The sequence below is a fragment of the Galeopterus variegatus genome, unplaced genomic scaffold (genome assembly GCF_000696425.1).
Source record: "Galeopterus variegatus unplaced genomic scaffold, G_variegatus-3.0.2 Scaffold142, whole genome shotgun sequence".
Taxonomy (NCBI): domain Eukaryota; kingdom Metazoa; phylum Chordata; class Mammalia; order Dermoptera; family Cynocephalidae; genus Galeopterus; species Galeopterus variegatus.
Genome location: NW_007726253.1, coordinates 471,560 through 493,434, shown reverse-complemented (window position 1 = coordinate 493,434; position 21,875 = coordinate 471,560). Strand labels below are relative to the sequence as shown.

At 48.6% G+C, this 21,875-nt stretch overlaps 1 protein-coding gene across 1 annotated transcript; it reads right to left on the bottom strand.

The window, feature by feature from the left end:
- Positions 1-284: 284 nt before the first annotated feature.
- CDA (cytidine deaminase) lies at positions 285-19,951 on the bottom strand. Its single transcript, XM_008590633.1, has 4 exons — positions 19,760-19,951; positions 8,997-9,108; positions 4,116-4,173; positions 285-1,332 (listed from the first exon to the last, which is right to left on the bottom strand). The coding sequence occupies exons 1-4, from the start codon at positions 19,911-19,913 to the stop codon at positions 1,225-1,227; spliced, it is 432 nt and encodes a 143-aa protein (XP_008588855.1). The 5' UTR covers positions 19,914-19,951; the 3' UTR covers positions 285-1,224.
- Between the last annotated feature and the right edge of the window lie 1,924 nt (positions 19,952-21,875).

The following is a 21,875-nucleotide window of genomic DNA, read 5'->3' as shown; positions in this document are numbered from 1 at the left end:
CAGTAAATAAGGACATCAGCTGTGTAGAAAGGGAAAAAAATACTTGGAATAATACAGACCTCGTTCAAATTCTAGCTCTGCCATATGTTAGCTGTGTGACTTTGGGTGAGTGACTTAACCTCTCTGAGCTCTGACTTGTTTATTGGTAAAGCTGAGTTTGATAAATGAGTTCTAAGTGAGTTTATATGTGAGGGTACTTCAGAAAGGTCATTGAAAAATTTGTATTATCTTTAATTCTATTTTGCAAAGAACTTTTTGAGGAGTATGTTAAACACCTCAGCATAGTGCAGGGCAAAGAGCATGGAATGTTTCTGGATCATCGTGGGGGTTAAGGGACCTGGATTCTGCTCTGAGCTTTGCCATAGTCTTGGAGCAAGTTCCTCAACCTCTCTGAAGCCTGTGCTTTCATCTGTAAGAAGGGGAAGATACCCACGTCACAGGACTGTTGAGCACTTTACATAAAAAGGAACACACACGAAAGTATCCGATGCACAGTGGGTCCTGGGAGAGCCTTTGTTACGCTGTCTGCACAAGCCCGTGCCTCCCCCTTCATACTTTGGAATCTCTCAGCCACAACCACGAGGGTGGGCGGCATCCAGTGCTCAGGTCTATCGTGAGCCAAAAACATTCTGGAAATGGTTATCGGCAGTTAGGCCCAGCCAAGGTGGGGGAGGCCTCCCATCTAGAGAACACAGCAGCAAGAAGCCTGAAAACTCAGCTCTCCACATGAAAAGGTACACGGTTCCCCTCCCAGCGAAAAGTGTCCAGGTCTTTCTATAGAGACAGATCTCTCGTCCCTCCTAAGGGCTGCAAGCAGTGACAGAGACAGGGCAAAGACATGCTCTTCTGAATCAGGATGTTCTGTGATGTTTATAATTAGAAAAGTTGCCCGCAACAGGATAGAACCTTGGGAAGGCTGATGGGAAAGCTGTCCAGACTTGGCTGGAATTTTAAAGAGGGCCCACAGGAAGGAAAGGAAGGGGCAGGGTGCTCTGAATCCCAGGGAGGATGAGGTGGGTTGCAAGGAGGGGCTCTGGCCCAGGCTGGAGCAAAACCCTTTATCAGTTCAACAGAAGACCATAGTGCTTGAGTGTAATTTGGAAAAGTTCTCCCTGCCCAGCCCCTGCAGGGTTGGGGCTCCTTCAGCAGGTGTCCCCAGGCCTGTGAGAAAACCCTGGGGGATCCCAGGCTCTCCCAGGCAGTGGGACACAGGTGATCCAGCCTTCACTGCAGGTTCTCAGGCCCAAATGAGGCAGGCAGCAGCTCCTGGACTGTACTGACAACATACGTCCCATCCGGCTTGGTCATGTACACAGCCCAGTTGGTGCCAAACTGGAAAAGAGACAAAGCCAGTATGAGGGAGGCAGTGTGGCTGAGGGGTTAGGGTGGACCTGGGCTTAAGTCTGGCTCTACCACTTATGTCTAATGTTCCTCTGTGTGCCTTAGTTTTTTCATCTGTAAAATGGGAATGGCAATAATTGTACCTAGCTCATAGAGCTTAAGGGAGGAGCAAATGAAAGGATGCTGTTAAACAGCACAATGCATGGCACATTGTTAACAGGCAATAAATGCTCCATTAAAGCTCTCTCAGGGCTTTATAAGGACACTATCTAACCCCCAGAGCCAGGTCCCCTTCTGCTATGACAAATGACAACTAATACCTGCTTCCCTTACAGTATCTCCTTTACTCCCCACACCAGGAGAAGCTGCCTGCCTGCTACATTGCACACCAGATATTGCACATGCGTCATTCCATTTTCTATCCTTGGAGGTAGGTGCTGTTATTATGCCCATTTTACTGATGAGGAAACTGAGGCTTAGCAGGGTAAAGTCAGTAAAGACAAATATGTCTCCTGATCTTTCTCCTGTGTTACGGAGGAGCACCATTTACTTGCTGTGTGACCCTGGGGGAATGATAATTCTTTGGGATTCAGTGTCTTGACCTGGTTTTAGAGATGAGAAAATGTACTAGGCAGGGAGGTGGGCAGAAAGCTAAATCAGCTATGGCATCATGGAAAGAGCCCTGGAGGTGGAGTGAACAGACCCAGGCTCTACTTGGCTGGGTGTTGTGAGATTTAGAGATGATTTGTGTAAAGCATCTACGTGCAATTCCTGACACATAGTAGGTGCTCAGTTGATGGAAGCCATTCTTATTGATTATATTGGTTGCTAGTGACCACTCAGGTTTGCAGCTTGCTGTTCTTCCATGCCTCTGTCTGAATCCCTAAGTTATTACAAGGCACAATCAATCTTCTAGCTTTTTTAGAATTAATGTTTCAAGGAAGGAAATTTTTCTGCTTGGCAGGCTCTGCCTGAGGGTATGGACCAAAGTTGAGCGGAGGCGAGTTTAAGTGCCAGGTCCCTGGCTCCCAAGCCTCATCTCTTATTATTCGCATTTTGGTTTCAGTTTCACCTCTCCCTCCTGCAGCTTTTTCTTTTGCCTTCTCTCATTTGCCAATCACTGATCTGTTTGGGGAAAACAGCAATGAGCAATTTCACCAAGTTGGAGCCTTGAGAGCCAGGGACTTGGCACCTTGTCGTGGCTTCCTAATATGACCTCAGACATTGCCACTGTGCTGGGCAGCTAGTTCTGCCCCTCTAACCTGAGATGAATTTCGTAGTGTGAATTCAGTGCTTTCATGGCAGCATTTTTCATCTGGATTTTGGAACTGTGTCTGGTTTGCAGTCCTAGCAAGAACAGAAGGGAGATGGAGGTGTTTGCATCCTCCAGGTGCTCTGAAACCTTAAGGCACAAAAACAAAGCTGGAACAACCTCCTCGTCCCCAAAATACAAACCACTCCAAAAGCAGAAACCCCAATGGAACAAGCAGCTTCCACATGGCAAAGTACTATTCTGTTTCCTCCATGGCTGAAAATAATTTTGTCCAGTTTATAAAACCATAAAGGCAGAGAGACAGCGTTGTGGAGCATGGGCTGTGGAACCAGCCTGAACTGGCTGTGGTCGCCAGCTTGCCACTGGCTGGCTGGGGGTCCCTCCATAAGTCATGCTACTTCTCTGAGCCTCGGAGTCCTCATCTGGAAATGGGAATTATGGCACGAACTTCCCTCGTTGGCTTGGGGTGGGTGTCAAACAGGATGCTGTATTTAGAGGGGCTGATGATACCATGTTAGAGCTCAGGGGTCTTTGGGATTCTCAAAGCTGGTGGCTTTAATCTTTTGGAATTCTGGAGGACATAGGCCTCTTTGAAAATCCATGAAAGCTATTGACATTCCCCCTCCTCCAAATGTACACACAAACATAAAAGACTTCTACTGAGCCCAGATTAAGAACCTACAATCTAAGGGCCGGCCCGTGGCTCACTCAGGAGAGTGCGGTGCTGATAACACCAAGGCTGCAGGTTCAGATCCTATGTAGGGATGGCTGGTTTGCTCACTGGCTGAGCGTGGTGCTGACAACACCAAGTCAAGGGTTAAGATCCCCTTACCGGTCATCTTTTGAAAAAAAAAAAAAGAACCTATGATCTAAACCACCCCTTTGTTTTTAGAGTTGAAGAAATTGCGAAGTCTTTCATCAAGATGCCTTTTGTAAATAGTATATCAGATCCCTTAAGTCCCTTCTTGAAAACATCCAATGGCTTCCTTTTAATCTCTTCTTTTCTCAACTTTTTTTAATGTGGTAAAATATACATGAAATAAAATTTGTCATTTTAACCATTCTTTAGTGTACAGTTCAGTTCCCTTTATTCTTGGAATAAAATATACCCTCCATCCCATGGCCTACAATGCCCTTTGTGATCTGGCCCTGCCCACCCTTCTGACTTCACATCCTGTCACTCCCCGTGACCCCCCCAACCCCCTCATGCCCTAGCCCATTTGGCCTTCCTGCTACTTATCAAACTTACCAAGCATCTGAGCATGAAACTTGCTGGTTCCCCAGCCTGGAAATCTCCTTCTCTAGACTTTTTTGTCTGTCTTGTCTTTTCTCATTATTTCTGCCCAAATGTCATCTGCAAGAGAGGCCCTTCCTGGCCATCTAAAGCAGGGGTTAGCAAACGGTTTTCTATCAAAGACCATGCAGTAAATATTTTAGGTGTTGCAGGTCATATGGCCTCTGTTGTAACCGCTCAACTCTGCTGTTGTAGGAAGTTGCTTACCTCTCTCATGACTTGTCTGCAGGCCCCACAAGGTGAGATGAAATCATTTTCCAAGTCACTGGGGAAACAGAGAATCAAACTCAGATCAGTCTCTCCCCAAGGCAAGAGGACAATTGCTAAGATTCAGGCACTAAGTCCCTGCCCCATTCCAGATTAGGTCAACCACCATCAGGCAGTTTCTATTTCACAGACGTGCTGTGTCCTAGAGGCTGAGAAGGCGACGTGACAGCTTTCCACACTGCCACAAGGCAAGGCCATGGGTAAGTTGTTCTCGTTAGTGCATTTGATAGACGTTTAGTGAGCACTTACTGTCACCGACACCCCAAAGGTTGAGAATTTGTCTCTGTCCTTCAAGAGATGGCTCAGCCCAGTGGGTGACATAGAAAACTAGATGAGTTATCATTTTAAACAAAATGTAGTAAGCACACACAGTAGGAGGGAGACAATCCCTGCTTATGAAGTAAGAGAATATTTTATAGAGGAGGTGGCATTTGGCCCTGTCCTTGGAGGAAGTGTAGAACTCATAAGTCACCATTTAGTGAGCACCTACTATATGCCAAGTTCCAGGCCCTTACCATACCTTATTTCATTTAATTCTCAGAACAACCTGGATGTCAGAATGGCCATTTTATGGGTGGAAACAGATTCAGTGAGATAAAGTAACAGAGATGCTATTCCAAAGCCTGGGGTTTTTCTGTGTTGTAGGCAAAGGAAAAAATAGGATGTGCAAAGGCCCTGAGGCATAAAAGAAGGCATGTGAATCAATGGGGAAAATGGGCTCCTTGCATCTGAGAAAGCCTGGAGAAGAGAAGCTGACAACCAGGGGCTGCCTGTGAGAGTCTGGACACCTACAGGGCATCCCCCAGCTCTGAGCAGGACAAAGCATGGTGCTTAAAGAAGGTGTGTTTAACCGTAGGAACCTGCAGAGGTTAAACTGCAGCCACCACCATCCTGGCTCCTCTGGGCCCAACACTTTGTAATACGTCTGGAAAAACATAGGATTTAAATTTTGGTTCTTGGTTGGTTCCTCCTTTTGCTAAGGATGTGTGACATTGACTGAGTCATTTTAACCCATCCAAGGTTTGTTTCTTTGCCTGTAAAATGTGCATAATAACATCATCTACTTTGTAGAAATGGTAGAAGATAAAGCGCGATAAGGTGTACAAGAGGCTTTGTAAACTTTAGAATGCTGTCCACATACTGTTATTGCCTGTACTGATTACTGGACATTTATTCCCTTACACATAAAAGCTCTGCCATAAATTTAGTACTTAATCATATACAGTTTTATTATATACTATATGCTCTTTGTACTATTTTATAATTCATCTTATTATATATTAACAATAATTGTTATATTGTTTAATATGTGCCTAGAATGTTCCAGGCATCCTGCAAAATACTTTATATTCATTGTCTCATTTCTAGCCACAAATATTTATTGAGCACCTACTATGTGCCAGGCCTTGTCATTGGTGTTGGGGATACAGCAGTGAACAAAATAGATGAAATGCACTGTGCTCAGGAGTTTATAGGCTAGTGAGGGGAGCCAGATAACCAACCAACTAAAACCATGTGTCGGGTGGAGATAGAGACAGATGCTATGAACAGAATAAAGCACTGAGGGGACAGAGAGTGATGAGGTGCTATTTTATTTAATCCTCATGACAACTAACTTTTATATGTGGGGATCCAGTCAAAGAATGGTACTCCTCTATGGAAAGCTGGGGTCCTCTCTGAGCATGCTTCCAGCTTCAGAAGAGAAGCCCAGGGAACATGAAAGGGTGGGGACCCCTGCGCAGGATGCCCACTGAGCCAAGTCAACTCCTGCAATGACCAGGTGACAGCTGCTGCCACCAGGGGCCTCTTGTAAGCTCTTGGAGGCTGGACTTAGTGTTCTTCCTTATTTCATCCCACCTGTGTTGACCAAGAGCCTGCTCTATGCCAGGCAGGCATGGGAAAGGAGCAGCAGACACCAAGTGGAGAATCTCTGCCTTCGGGGACCTTACCAGTCACACTGGCGGACTGTGGCTAGGGCCGTGGAAGAGGTGCTCTGAGTGAAATTCAGCCTCTTCCCTGGCTATTAAGGCCCTGTATGGTCTGGCCCCTGCCGAGCTCACCACTTCATTTCTCAGTCTCGTGGCATGCATGGCCCACTACCCAGTGGATAGCTCCTTAGAGAAGGTGACCTGCATTAGGGCTTTCTAGGGGGTAAAAACAGGCGTTCCACTGGGAAGTTGGATCTGACCTGGGGTTCAACCACCAAAACTCACAAGGTGGTGCATCCAGGAGGCATAGCTCTGAGAGCCGGGAGACAGCCCGATAATAGCAGTGACTTACACTCACGTTGCGCTTCTCTGTGCCAGGCACTGTGCTGAGGACCTTACATGCATTAGCTCATTTAATCCCCCAACAACCCTGTAAGGGGTAGGGCTGTGCAGGTACTCTTACTACCTACATGTTATAGATCTTGAAAGGCGAAGCGATCTGCCCAGGTCACAGAGCTAGTAAGAGACCGAACCAGGATTTGAACCCAGAATCTGTACACGCTGCCTTTGGCAGTTTTGCAGCTTGCAGAAGTAATAACGATAACTTTAAAACAATAACTTTAATTTATAACATATTCTGTGCCAGGCACTTTACAGAAATCATTTCATGAATCTCCACAACAGCCCAATAGGTACGTGTTACTCTTCTCTTCTGCATTTCACAGATGAAAAGCCAGGCTCGCAGGGTGTGAGTAACATGCCGAGGTTGATGGTGGAGCATGGTTTGGAACTGGGTCTCCCTTACTATGGAGGCTGGGCTTTTCACTTTTACTCAACATTCCTGCCAGGAGCAAGCACTAAAGGCCAGAACGTGCTGGCTGCATCAGGACACTTCTTCACACTTCCCCCGTCCTGCCTCTCCCCTGCCCTTCACTCTGTCCTGCCTTTTGCTGGGTATTTATGGTGTTCTGTGGTTTGTGCTGACCTTGGTCACACACTGAAGCTCTGCTTATCAGACTTGACAGGCTGAAAACCTATCGACTTTGATGACAGCAGCTGGGACCCCAGTGGGACAAGGTTATCTCTCCGTGAGCAAAGTTCCATTCTAGGCTCTGCAGATACACACATCTCCATCCTTAGAGATCCCAGGGGGGCTCTCTTGGACTGATCAGACCCGTCCAGCATCCAGCGTTAACAAGGGGGTTGGCATTTCCCATTCATCCTCTAAATCCACGCTCTCAATTTAACAAATCATTAGCACAATAATGACTGCGTTTCTGGCTTGAGGATGCTGGTGCAGGCTGAATATGCAGAGTAGAGCAGTTGGGTGCTGAAAAGTGCAGGTTTTGAGTAAATAGGAACATTTGCTGATCATTGCTCGCAGTACTCAGTCATGTTTAAAAGTAGATAATGACCGAGAGAAAAAGCCTTTTATTTGGAAAATTCTAAACAGAGCGAGGCTACTGCGCCATTACCCTTTTATTGACTTTGGCCTCTTTTTCCCCAGAATATCATTATTTTCTTGGATCGGCTTTGAAATTGAATTATTTCTCCCCATTTTTTTTTTCATGAAGTGCAATTCACATCCTGATCTTCGCTCATCTGTACAAAATGTTCCCAATAGGGCCTCAATTATTCTTCACAAAGCCGAAGGGAAGCAGGACAGACCTTGGTCATAGCCCTTGGAAGCTGGGCCCCTTCTGTGTAAGTGCACCCTTCGCTCCACTTACTCAGAAACAAACCGTGAAAAAGCTGGACCACTCCAAGGCCAGGCCGAGGCCAAGTTTAGGATCTCGGAAAAGACACACGGGCTTGTTTCTGGTGCACGGCCCTATTGGCCTTGCTCTAAGCCTTTGCATTCCTGCCAGAAAGGTGCTGCAGCTCAGCCACAATGAAGAAATAATCCACCCATAATATGTGACCCATGCAGCCAGATGTCCCTAAAGACCCACACCTGCTTAGCCATGCAGCCTCTTTCTGGGCGGATTAAGTATTTCCCATGTAATTTTCCTTGTACCATTAACTTGCTAAGAAAACTCCCTCTCATAGACAATGCAAAGGTACACATGAGAGTAATTCTCCATTAAATCATTAAATTAATGGGGTCCAAAGGAGCTCATTCATATGTTTGAATCCTGAAACCACTGAGTCCGGGTCCAGGTCCAACAAGAACTAGGCCTGCTCCCTTTGAGGGTAAGCACATGGAAACTAGGAGCTTTGTGTTTGGGGCATGCAGAGAGAGTTAGCTGGGGCTCTTGTTCAGCCAGAACCTGGGCTAGCATCTCATTTGTTGCTTAGCCGGTGTTCATCTGGCTGTCATCCACCAGCTTGTCTCTATATCCTGGCTCAGGCACCTAGAGGTAAGTGCTGAGCAGTGGGTTCAGGATCCCAGCATCAGCTTAAGGACAGCAGGGAAAGGTGTTTGAGCTCCTGGCACAGCATGCTGCAATGGAATGAGCCTGGAGGGGGACTCTAGGACCTGAGTTTTGTCATGGTTCTGCCACTTACTCCCAGGAAAGTTGCTCATTTCTCTAGGCCTCAGTTTCTTCAGCTGTAAAATGGGGTGGTGGCAGGAGAGTCTATACCAGGTGCCTTTCTATCATACCTTCTAGGGATTCTGCTGTACTTTGTGTTGTTGCAAGAAGACCACACCTGCCATTGTTTTAGAGTTGCCTTGGCTATTTACCTGCTCTGTAGGCTCACCAAGGGCAGAGTCCATTTCTTACTTATCTCCTTATCCTCAGTACTCAGCCCAGGGTCCTATACAGTACCTGGCACATAGAAAGTGCACAATAAACACGTGTCAGATGAATGAATGAGTGAATAACAGGTGCCTGAGGATGTTGACTGGGAAGATGAACAAATACTGTTTTGACCTGGCTTTCTCACTCACCTGGCAATAGCAATCGCCCTGAAATCCTTGTACCCTTCTGAGATAGCCTTCTGGATAGCAGTCCGTTCAGCACAGATGCCCAGTGGGTAGGCGGCATTTTCTACATTGCACCCTGAGAAGAGAGGAGAGCCCAGTGGTATGTGCAGCAAAACCACTTCCTACTGCACATGTTGAGTATGAGACTTGCCCCCTTCCAGTACAGGGAGGGACCAGTTACTCTCAATAAGGTGGGGAGAAGGAGATGGCAATTTGACCTGAAGACTCTTATGAAGATTAGTCCCCCTCATTAGTCTCTTAGAACCTAATCACCTCCCCAAAGACCCTACTTCCTAATACCATCACTCTGGGGGTGGGGGGTGGGGGGGTAGGATTTCAACATATGAATTTGGAGGGTACAGAAACATTCAGACTATAGCAAGATCCCATCCCCAGGCTTCCATAGCCTGGGGGATCTGCTTACTTTCTTAAAGCTCAGCATCTCCTTTGGCCTTGACCTCTGCAGGGGTGGTAGATTCTTTGACCTACTCTAGTGGCCCTTCCCCCAAACCTCTCGTTTTCATTCACTCAATGTCTCCTTCTTCCACAGCCTGGGAGCAGCGGCAGCATAACAGGGCAGGTTAAGCAGCCTCACCACCCCTGCCGAGGTCAAGGCCAAGGGAGATGCTGAAGCTTAAGAAAGTAAGCAGAGCCCCCCAGGTCATCGAAGCTGGGGGTGGGTCCTGCTAGAATATGAATGCTTGTGTACCCCCCAAATTCGTATGTTGAAATCCTAACCCCCAAGGTGGAGGTTATTAGGAGGTGCGGCCTTTGAGGAGGTGATTAGGTCATGAGAGCCTAATGACGGGGTCTAGTCCTCATAAATGGGATAGTGCCCTTATAAAGGAGATCCCAGAGACCTTCCTAGCCCCTTCCACCATGTGAATACACAGCAAGGAGGCACCATCTAAGAGAAAGCAGATCCACACTAGATACCATATCTGCTGGTGCCTTGATCTTGGACTTCCCAGCCTCCAGAACTAAGAGAACTAAATTTCTGTTGTTTATAAGCTACCTAGTCTATGGTATTTTGTTATAACAGCCTGAACAGACTAAGACAGGTCCTGATTCAAAGTTTGGGCTGGACAAAATTTTTGATGCTGGTTTCTGGCTGTCAGAGTTCAGCCAGGGTTTTACGTGAGTTGTGTTGCAAAACAAACTGTCAAAACTAACTAACCAATCTAACCAACAAACAAAACATGCCCAAACTTTGCAGAAGGTGCCTGTGATTGCACAAGCCTTAAGGCAATCCTCGGGCCTCCAAAGGGAGGTGAGCCACTAAGGTGGCCCAGCCCTTAGTAAGGAAGTCTTCCCTAGTGTCCCTCTAGGGGTGTTCCTGGGCGAGGATGATATGGGGCTGCTCCTGGGAGACAAAACGTTGGCATAGCCAGACTGGCTGACTAAGAAACCCATTTTCATGGAGGTGAGGCCATGAACAAATGACCATGGGAGCTGAGCTCTCTTCTTACTACCAAGATGTGGTCTGTGTCACTCTTTGTACTTGCCTTTCTCCTTGAGGCAGAGATATTAATTGTTCCCTAGTATTCATTTCCTATTTCTCCCCATCCCAATACAGCTGATCAAATGGCCACTCCATGAAAGATGATATTTCCCAGACTCCCTTGCAGCTAGTGTGGCTATGGGATCAAGCTGTGGCCAATGGGAAGTGGCTCAACGTGATGTGGAAACTTCTGGATCACATTTTTTGTTAGGTGATTCCTTGCCTATTATTTCCTTTCTTTTCCCCTTCCACAGCCTGGATGGTAGAGGTGATGGGGTGGGACAGCTTTGACACGTGGCTTATGGTCATAGGAATGGAGAAGCAACATAAGAGAAGGAACTTGGGACTCTAGTCGACTCATGGAGCACATTTGCCTATTTGCCCTGGACCAGCTGCCTACTCTGAATTGTTATGTGAGAGAAAACCAGGACTCTATTGTGAGTCACTGTATTTTGGGATCGTTTCATTACAGCAGTGTAATCCATACCTAACTAATACAGAAATTTGCACTGAAAGGGAGACTGGCCTGGTGGCAGTTGCCCCTGAGGCCCGGCTACCCTGCAGCTCTTCCCACAGTTTAGTTTTATGAGCCAGCACACCCTCCTATGTCTGAAATGGTTCATGTGTATTTCCATCAGCAGCCATACAGAAATCAGTAAATAGGGTTGGGATACAGGACAGGAAACAATTAGGGATTCGAACCCTGAAAGTAGTGGTTAGCATTTACTGAATGCCTACTTTGGCTCAGCATTTGCTCATATTAAAATGTTGGTTATTATAACAGAGATAACTGGCCCCCAACTGCTCAGTCTTTCTGCTAAGTCAATGAAAGTTGAATTAGTAAATGAGTCTCTCTTGCTCCCCCACCTTAGCTCCCCAGCCAGTTTCCTGATCCCCACCTGAAATGACACCACACTTGCCTGCCCATACCTGCCCAGTGCTCCCACCTCCACTGACCTTCCTACACTTGACTTCTGCTTCTCCCTGATTACAGTTCCTGCCAACCTAACTCCCAGTCTATTAACCCCAAAGCCCTGTACTTTCAGCCTGCCCTGCTCTGTTCCTGACTCAGGCCTGACACTTTTTCCATTAGACATGATTCACATAGATCTTGGGTTTCTCTGATGTACTGTTAAAGCAAATTGCCATGCTTGTGAAAGGCCTGGTCTCTCAGGACGATTGCATGTGTCTAGTGTGGGAAGTTCAGAAAGGCCTCACATAGAGAAATCTTCCTTTATTGCATGTAGAACATTTCAACAGGCCAGTTAAGGAGAGAGAGATTGTTTTAGGAGGGAGTGCATTCACATTCCCCACTATTCAACCAGTGCTTTGTAGAAAGAAGTTCTTTTAGGTTCTATTCTGCCCTGGGACCCTTTGCCCAACTGGCTCTGAGAATTTGGGAAAGGGATTAAATCTCTTTGAGGCTCAGTATCTTCATTTGTAAATGGTGATGATGGGGTCTCCCTCATAGGCTCTCATGAGTATGAGTTGAGATCACTTGTGTAAAGCACATAGTACGAAGCCTGGCCTGGAGTAAGTGTTCAGCAGCTGCTAGCCACTGCTGTAATTGCATGAAAGTCAAGGCTTTGTGGGTGGTAGGACTATGTAACCCTCTGCCCCTTCTAACAAGGTGGAACAGTGGTCCTGTCTCTGTCCTTCAGGCACTTTAAAATCCTTTCCACAACTACAAGGCCCTACATGATCTGGTGCCAACCTGCTTACCGCTTAAACCTCACTTTCTTCTGTTTTCCAGGCCTGCTGGCCTTCCAGCTGCGCCCCAAGGGTGCTGAGTATGCTCCTGCCCCAGGACCTTTGCACTGGCTATTCCCACTACCTGGACCTCTCTTTCCCTTAGATGCACATGGCTCATCCTAAACAGGTCCCAGCTCAAATGTCACCTCCTCAGAGAAGACTTATCTGATCACCCATCTAAAATTGCTTCTTCCCTCCACCACCTCCTGCTTTAAATTTCTTCATAGCACTTAACACTCTTGAATAAATGTCTCTATTATCTAATTCTTCTCTTACAGTGTAAACCTCCTGAGGGCAGAGACTGTCTATGCCACACATTGCGGTATGCCCAGGGCCTGGAACAGTGAAGCCAGTGAGCTCTCAGTTACTGCTATGGACTGCATGTTGGTGTCCTCCCCAGATGTATGTATTGAAGCCCTAACTCTCAATGTAATAGAATCAGGAGGTGGGGCCTTTAGGAGGTCATAGTTTTAGATGAGGGTGGAGCCCCACGATGGGATTAGTGCCTTTATAAGAAGATGAAGAGGCAGCAGCAGTCTTTCTCCTCCACATGAGTTCATAGTGAGAAGGTAGCCAAGCCAGGAAGGGGGCCCTCACCAACACCCAAATCTGCCAGCACCTTGGTCTTGGACTTCCAGCCTCGAAACCGTGAGAAATAAATGTTTCTTGTATATGCCACCCAGTCTAGGGGCATTTTGTTACAGCAGCCCATCTTAGTCTTTTCTGTGCTTCTATAGCAGAATATGGAAGACTCGGCAATTTTTATTTTTATTTTTATTTATTTATTTATTTTAAAGATGACCGGTAAGGGGATCTTAACCCTTGACTTGGTGTTGTCAGCACCACGCTCAGCCAGTGAGCTAACCAGCCATCCCTATATGGGATCCGAACCTGTGGCCTTGGTGTTATCAGCACCGCACTCTCCCAAGTGAGCCACGGACCGGCCCTGACTCAGTAATTTTTAAAGAACAGAAATTTATTTCTCACAGTTCTGGAGGCTGGGAAGTCCAAGATCAAGGTGATAGCAGGTTTGGTGTCTGGTAAGGGCCCAGTCTTCACTTCCAAGACGGTGCCTGGAATGCTTTATTCTCTGGAGGGGAGGAGCACTGTTCTTCACATGGCAGGAGAGTGAAAAAGAGAGAAGCTGCTCCTGCAAGCCCTTTTTACAGTGGCATTAATCCTTTCACGAGGGTACAGCCCTCATGAGCTAAACACCTCTCATTAGACCCCACCTCCCAACACTGTTGCACTGGGGATTAAATTTCATTGTGAGATTTGGAGCGGCAAACATTCAAACCACAGCATGGCTGGAGCTAAGATGGTCACCTGTTATTGAATGAATAGAATGTCCCACTTCGGTGCTAGATGTCTGAGGTGCAAAGGAATAACTGTGTTTGGGGCCTCTAGCAAGTCTAGCAAGTTCGAACGTAATATTCCAATCTTGCTCCAAAAAAATTAATTAATTAATTAAATTAAATAAAAAGAAAAGGAAAGAAAGAAAACAAAACAAAAGAATAAAAGGAAGGAAGCCTTTGGCCATGTACTTCAATCCTGAATGGACAGACAATTTTGTTTTGTTTCCCTAGGCCCAGAAGACGGGCTGTTGTCTATCCAGGCAAACCAACCACACCAACTCCATTCCTGGTGTTGCATTTGCTTAGTCTGAAACACACACGAGAGACAGGCTGGGATGTTGCCAAGTTATGAATCCATAATTAAGACTGGATCAAATAATACTACGATGATAGTGCTATTGTTACTAATTGTTTTCTTTTACTGGGCACTCATCTGCCAGGCACTCTGGAACACTTTACCTGCATCATGTCAATTAGTCTTTTTAACAGCTGGGTAAGGCAGATGCTATTATAAAAGGTAAAAGCTGAGGCTGGTGGCAGGAGGCCAGGGTGCACATCCTGGCCTGTCAGATACAAAGGCCTGTTCTTATTCTCCTTGGCATTTCAGTGACGCATGCTTTCAGGTGGTTTGGTGCATAAGGCTCGGGTCAGAAGTTATCAAGATATCAGCAAGGAAAGAAGTTCGTTCACGAGGCAATTTGGGTCCAGCTGCTCAGAGAAGAGAGCACGGTACCCACTCTCTTTTCTGAGGCATCTAAAAAAAGCAGAGCAGTGGTTCTTACACATTCAAGCAAGCAGCATCAGAATCTTCTGGAGGTCTTCTTAAAACATATTTCTAAGCTCCATTCTGGGAGTTTCTGATTCAACAGGTCTGAGTTGGAGCCCAAGAATTCTCATTTCTAACAAGTCCAGAAGCTACTGAGGCTGCAGATCTGGGACCACATTTGAGAATCACTGGACTAGAGAAATGTCGTGTCCATGTGCTTAAGGAAATTCCACACTCCCTCCATGTTCCTAAACCCCTCTCTACTGCAAACGCACTATGTTGTGTATGAATTATTTTCTAACTCAGCTATAGGTCGAGGGATTTTAGTAAAGCTCATCTTTGTAATAAGTCACTTTTGAGTGACAGTGGAAAAGACTAATTGATGTTCCTTGGGAGGTGGAGGGGACAGTGGGAAAGTGGGTGTGGTGTGGGCAGGACTGTAGGGAATGGAAGCAGGTGGAGAAAGCTGCTTTGATTCAGTCTGGAGATGCTGTGAAGTAGGGTGCAGGGCCTGGAGTCAGTCAACTGATCAACCGCTGTGGAGAGAGAAGGGGGCTGGTATCAAGCAGAAGGGAAATACTTCCAGCAGAAAGGGAGCCCAGGGAAGGAATCAGAAGAGCAGGGGCTGGTTGGGGGGAAGACCAAAGCGTTAAGCCAAGGCAAGCTGGATTCAGCGATCAACCAGGATATCCTTATGTGTCTTCGTTTATGTGCTGTGTTCCTCCCAGAATACATCATAGCTGGTCCAGTGAAGTGGCTTTTTCCCTAAATGGCAGATGGAGAGGACAGGAGGAGGAGAAAAAGGAAAAGAGAGACCACTGTCCCAAGGTCATGAACTGAAGAAGGGAGACTCTCCCATACCTTGGGTGGTGCCGGTAAAGAGTTGGCAGCGGCCCCAGCCAAGAAATCCTTTGTTTAGACATTGTCCCAAGATCCTTCCTGGCGGTCTTATTGCCAGGTGTATACCCCATATGAGGACAGGGACACCTGCACAGCACCCCAGGTTAGAGGTGGCCCTCCATGGTTCTTCTCTGCCCATCCCTCAACTATCTTGCACAAACACTGGCTGGACCTCCGTCATGTATGAGGCAGTGCTGACTCCATTTCCCTTTCCCATTTTCTTTGATTTCCCAATCCTCTTTCTGCCCCGTACTAGCTCTCTTTTTTGTGTTCTCACTTCCCTTTCCCCCAGCAGTTCTTTCTTCACCCGTGAGCTCCTCCTCCTTCTGCAACTCTCACTTGGTTCACTCCACAAGCAATTGCAGAATGTCACCAGCCAGCGGTGCATCCTAAGAATGTAATTGTTGTAGTTATTAATTACCATCTTGGGTGGCCCATCTCTAAGGGCAGAAAGCCCTGGCTAGGGTCAGGAGTAACAGAGGGAAGATGATTATTATTATGAGGTCATGACAGCAAGGCTGTCTTTGCAGCCAGACTTACTTTTGAATTGGGTGGGACACCAGCTGCTTCCGAGGGTGGAAACTCCACGGAGGCTGGTCTTTTGTTCAGCTGGAGAAAGTTACAGAACTGGGCAGACCTGATCCTCAGAAAGCTCTAAACTCAGTGTCTAAATTCAGCTGTGCCCTTTCTGCCTCCTCATCATCTCCAATTCACCCTACGATGCCATAGCAGGTTTCCTCAGGCTGTTGGAGGTCACCTCCTCTCCAAGCTCCCTCGTACTGCCACCTGCCCTCTCTTTGTGCACCTGACCTCACTTCCTATCTCAATCAGGAGATCCAGGAATTCTGGTAAACACCCTCCCTCTCGCTCCCTCGCCTCCTCAGCACAACTCTCTCTGCCCCTTCCACACCTCCCCCTGCAGCAAGAGGCAGCAGAAAGCACATGGCATTCGGAATCAGACAAAACTGAGCCTCAGTTATCCCATTTATAAAATGTGGGGGTGCTGGCTATGGCTTTGGTCTGCTTGGCACCCCCACTTCTCCTCTTATAGTAACAGATACATCTCACTTCCCCATCACGACAACAGCAATTGGCTCAGGGATGTGCTTGTGACTGGAAATGGACCAGTCAGAGCCCTTCTCTAGAATTTTTCCATCTGGAGTCAGTGGGGTAGAGTTCTTTCCTCGCTGGGTTTGAGGCTGCAAGAGTGAGAATCAGAGGCTGCCTGCACTCATGTTCCCCGATGCCTGGAGAAAGCCCCCCTGCAGGATAAGGGAAAGAAACCAGCACCCAGAAGGATAGAGAAGGGCATGGTGGCAGTTGAGTTCCTGGATCCAGGTGGTCTGAGGCGAGATCTTCCTTGCCCTTTCTGGTTCCAGTTGGTTTCTGACACGTACAACAGAAAGCGCTCTGCCTAGTCCGTGGGACGCTCACCGTACTCCCCGAGGTGGCAGTGGGATTTCAGGTGATCTTCCGTGCCCAGTGCTTAGGGAGTGCTCACCCCATCGTGGCTTTTAATATTGCTGCTGGTCCCCGCCCACCATGTCCCCAGCACAACACAGCTCTGCCTTCAGCTTCCCACTCAGTCACAGCCTCGGCATTCCCCTAGTCCACCTGGCTGGAAATCCTGGAACGATATTCCTTTCCTTCATTTCTAACACCGCCCATCCCAGGCCCGCTCCATTAGTCCTGTACAGAATCTCTCCGATCATTCCTTCCTCGTCACTCTACCTGCCACAGTCCTAGTCCAAGCCATTCTTTCACGTATTCAACAAACCCTACCTGAGGACCAATTACAGGCCAGGCACCGTAATGACATTGTGGACAGGCCAGTGAACACTGACACTGTTTCCTCTGCTCCTTGAGTACCTGTCGGGCTAATTGTCCTCAAACACCACTTTTATGCTACTCTTCTTCTCTATAACATTCCTTGGCTCCCTCCTTCCTGCCTCATCAAATTTTAATGTCTCTGCCTGGCCTTCAAAAGTCCTCCACAATCTGCCTCCAAGTAATAATAATAATAATAGTAACGATAATAATGCCATTAATAATAGTAGTAGTAGAAGAGGCCATTTGTGACATTCTTATTGTGAGACAGAAACTGTGCCAAACGCTTTATAGATATTAGTTCATTTAAAGCCTCACAATTGGGGATGAGATTCAACAGATTCATTGACTCATATAACACAGACACCAACAAATTACCATGCTGTGCCGAGTATACCAGCTGAATGCCAGCTCTGCTCACAGCAATCCTGAAAGGCGGGCATTAGGATCACTGGTTTACAAATGTGCAAGCTGAGACTCAGAAGGGTGGAGGGTTTGCCCAGGGTCACACAGCTGATAAACATCAGCACCAGCATTCAAACCCGGGAGACCCTGACTCCAGAGCTTTCTCTCTACACCAGTGGGCCTCCCTAGATCCCCTGTGCACAACCCTTTCTCTGGTGATACCAGGTCCTTCCCTTCAATTTAAACAGGACACACATCCGTTCACCTCATTTATTCACTCTTTCACAACTGTTAGTTGAGGCTCCCACCTTGAGCCATGGTCCTGTGCAAGATGAGGGACCTCCATGGGGGTGGGAACTGTCATTTCTGCTCACGGCAATCTCCCCAGCACCTGGCACATTACCTGGCACCCCAGAATTGGTGCTCAGCAAATGTGTCGAATAATCAATGCAAGGATGACCAAGGCATGGACTTCACTCAGAGGAGCTCCCAGGAGTCACTTATGAGAGAAGGTGTGCCTTATTTTTTATGGGTTTTTAAAAAAGCAAAGAGCAGAGCATTCTGGCATGTGGCATATCCCTGGCTTTGGAGGGGTGTTGGGGCTGTCTGACTGCCTGTTTGTCCAAGCAGGACACCGATCCCAAGGCTGGAAAACACGTATGAAAGGCCACCACAGTGGGCCCCCCAGGCCAGGAAACACTATGGCCCAACCTGCTGGGCCCCACCACCCACCTCTGTTTCTCCCCTCTGCCTTCCAAACTTCCTCATCTTCAAGGCTCCACTCCTTCATTCATCCAATCAGTCAACAATGACTGAGTGCCTCCTCTGGGCCAGGCAGGTGCTAAGTAACTGCAAAAGTTCAATGGAACAAAGATCCAAGACACAGCCCCTGCCCTCAGCAGTGCAAAGTCCAGGGGATGAGGCAGATATGTAAAGGGACAGTGAGGACACCATGTAGTAAGAGCTCCAAGAGGGGTCAGCGTAGGTGCTGGGAGCACCTAGGGGGAAACTTTCTGTACCATCTGGAGGGGATGTGGAGGCATTTGAAAGAATCAGTGACTGATTCTACATTCAGGGCTCTGTAACATTGCAGCCAAGTTGTCTGCAGTGGTGCTTAATGTTTAACACTCATCAGAGCCGCCAGGCCAGGCCTGGCCTGAATTTTAGCACTGCACTCAGAGATCATTTACTCCCCACGGAGCAGCAGACTGGAGTCAGGGGAACTCTGGGCTCCGATACCAGCTGTGTGATATTGGGTACTTGACCTCTCTGAGCCTGTTTCCCTCTCTGCCATTCAGGGTTGTAAGGGTTAAATGGATAGCATTAGTCACCTTCCTTTTACAAACTAGCACTCAGTCCAGGTTACTTCTCCTGCTCAAAGAGACCCAGGGACTCATGAAACCCAACAGAACCTCAACAGACAAGAGAGAACACAAAGGGACACTATAGGCGCTGCCTGCCACGTCCACACCCTGTGCCATCCTGTCCTGAGTGAGAATGCCCCTAAGCTTAACAAAGACAAGTTTGAATTTTTGTTCAAGTGAGCTTTTCTCCAAAACCAGCAAACCAAAGAAAAGGCACTTAGGAGCAGGTTAGCGTAGACACAGGTTCCCTTCCACCCCGCCTCCCCCGGCGGCCACTCATTGCTGGGCTCCCACGCCCTGCCTGGCTTCTCTCCTCCGGGACCCTCTGCAAGGCCCGCACCCCACTAAGGATTCACCCGTGTGGATTCCTCACTTTCTCCCCCAGCCAGCCCCCAGCACCGAGGGTGGAGGGAAGAGAGTAGGGCTTGACTTTAGGTGGGTCATGTCACCTCTCTGGCCCTCAGTTTCTTCATCTAAAAATGGGCATAGCACCTAGGTCAGGGGTTAGAGGTGTGGACACCTCAGCGAAGTCCCAGACACACGGGAGGCGGGAAAGTGTTAACCCTCTCCCCGAGCACACCGGGACCACCGAGGCTCTGGATATGGCCTCGCCTTCTTGCCTCCCCTTCCAACTTCCTTCCTCATCCTAGTCCTCCGAGAATCGAAAGCCCCTAGATTTAAGCCACAGCCGAGTTTTCGGAGCGTTTGCCCCTGTCATCCCCACAGTCCGGGGCCGTGGGCGGGGCAGGGGCGACTGTCAGGATGCGGGACACAGACGCGCTCGTCCCTGCGCCCGCTCCTCTGACGCCCCCTGCCTGGGCCGCGGGGGAAGGGGACCCCGGGGCGCCCGCTCTTACCGGAGAAGACCCTGCCCTCCCAAGTGAGAAGGGCGGCCCCCACGGGGAAGTGACTGTAGGGGCAGTACGCGGACTTCTTGGCCTCCTGGGAGGACAGCAGCAGCTGCTGGACCTGCTTGGGTCCCAGGGCGCAGGCGGGACGCTTCTGGGCCATGTCGGTCCCCGGGGCGGGTTGGCGAGTGGGCAGCGGGAGGAGCAGAAATGGGAGCTCGCGGCCGGCCTGGGCTGGGTCCCGGAGGCGGCAGCTCCTCCCCCGGGGTGTGTCCCAGGTGCGCGGCGGCGGCTTGCGGGAAGCAGGACCGGGTCAGGAAGAGGAGCCTCCCTCGCGTGGTTTGGGATCAGGGGGTGTGGTGTGTAAGACTGTGCCAGTGTGTGTCCCTGTGTGGAAGGATGTGACTGCCCACGTGTGTGCTTCACACTCTGCTTTAGGGACCACTGTCCCTGATGGCACACTGATGGGTGAGGGGTCGACAGAGGGGGTCAGTATGGGGAGGTCAGGGTGGGTGCCCCTCGGTAGAGGGTGGCTCTTCATTGCAGAAGCTACTGGGTGGGTCAGTGTGAGATCTCAGGAGTCCAAGCTCCAAGGCTTGACAGACCTTGGTTTGTCAAATGACTTTCCCTCTTTCACCAAGGGAAGGGATGCAGCTGAAAGGGCAGGGCTGGGGCAGCCCCTGGGACTTCCTGAGTCAGGAGGTATGAAGAGCAGCAGTGAGGCCAAGGAGCTTCTTTATTTCTCCATTCACCTTCCAACTCCTCTCCACCCTGACCCAGAGTTAAAAAGTATCTCACTTGGAGGGAGCCTATCAGATCATCTACTCAGGCCTCCTCATTTTTTGGTGGCAAAATAGACAATTGGGTTGGTGGTAAAAGAAACGGCTTTGCATCCTGGCTGTGCTCCTTTCTACATGTACAAGCTTTGACAGGTCCCTGAGTCACATTTCCTTGTCTCTACAGTAGGGATAGTGATAACCCCTGTTCTATATCCTGAGATTATGGAAGAGCAAGAGCTTTGGAGTTTAGTAGAACCTGGCTTGAATTGCAGTTCAAGTGGAAGGTCCCACCACCTCTCTAGGCCTCAGTTTCCTCAGGCATAAAATGGGTGCACTAACAGTATCTCACAGTGTTGTTGTGAGGATCGAATGTGAGAATGCATGTGTAGGGAGCCTGGTGGAAGGATTCGGTGACGTCAAGGCATAGGCAACCTTTGTGACTCCACACGAAGTGGGTTATTGTCATGAACTGACTTGGCCAAGATCACATAGGAAGGGCAGAACTCCAGCTAGAGCATCCAGAGGTGTCCAAATATCGTCAGACCCCCAGAAAGCACGAGTGAATCAGCAACTTCTCTGAGGGCTTGGATGGGGGTGGGGGAGGGAAAGTGGGAAAAGTAGGGGAGAGGAGGGGAAAATGAGGCAGGATCACGTGTCCTGCATGCAACCATATCTGTGCTTTGCAGCCTATGTCCTCTGTGACCCGGACCTGGAGCTCTCAGCCACATACAGATACAAGCATATACCCAGGGGGGCCAATGTAGATTTGGGCAAATTTGCCTTATACCCTCCGGCCCCCCATCAGATGTCCTCCCCCTTCCACCGCATCCAGCCCTCAGAGAAGCCACTCGTTCACTCCTTCCCTGTGCTTTCCCCTTGGGTCACCTTCGGCATTTAGAGCAGTTTCCTGGATCTGAGGGAAAGCGAAGGATGTTTTGGGACAATGTATGCCCACTCAACACGGAAAACTTCTAGAGCTTTTTTTTTTTTTTTTTTTTTATTATTATTTTTTCCTTTTTGTCTTTTTTACTGACCAGTAACGGGATCGCAACCCTCGGTGTCGTGCCCGTACTGGGGACCGGCAACGGGACCGCAACCCTCGGTGTTGCACCCGCACCACGCTCAGCCAGTGAGTGGGAACTGGTCTCCACATGGGATCTGAACCCTCGGCGGGAGCGCCGCCACACTCCCAAGCGGCGCACTCTCCAGTGCGCCACCGGGCCAGCCCAACTTCTAGAGCTTTATGTGGCCAAGTATAATTACAACTGGGAAAAGGGTCATGGTGCCCCATGAGCCTGCCAGGCCCATCAGAGACCTCACTAAGTAGTCTTGAGTCTCCTGCCCTG

Coding starts and splice junctions, on each gene's coding strand:
- CDA (XM_008590633.1), bottom strand. CDS start 19,913: ATGGCCCAGAAGCGTCCCGCCTGCGCCCTGGGACCCAAGCAGGTCCAG. Junction 9,109..19,759: donor GGAGGGCAGGGTCTTCTCCG/GTAAGAGCGGGC, acceptor CTCTCTTCTCAG/GGTGCAATGTAGAAAATGCC. Junction 4,174..8,996: donor AGGGCGATTGCTATTGCCAG/GTGAGTGAGAAA, acceptor CTGTTTCCCCAG/TGACTTGGAAAATGATTTCA.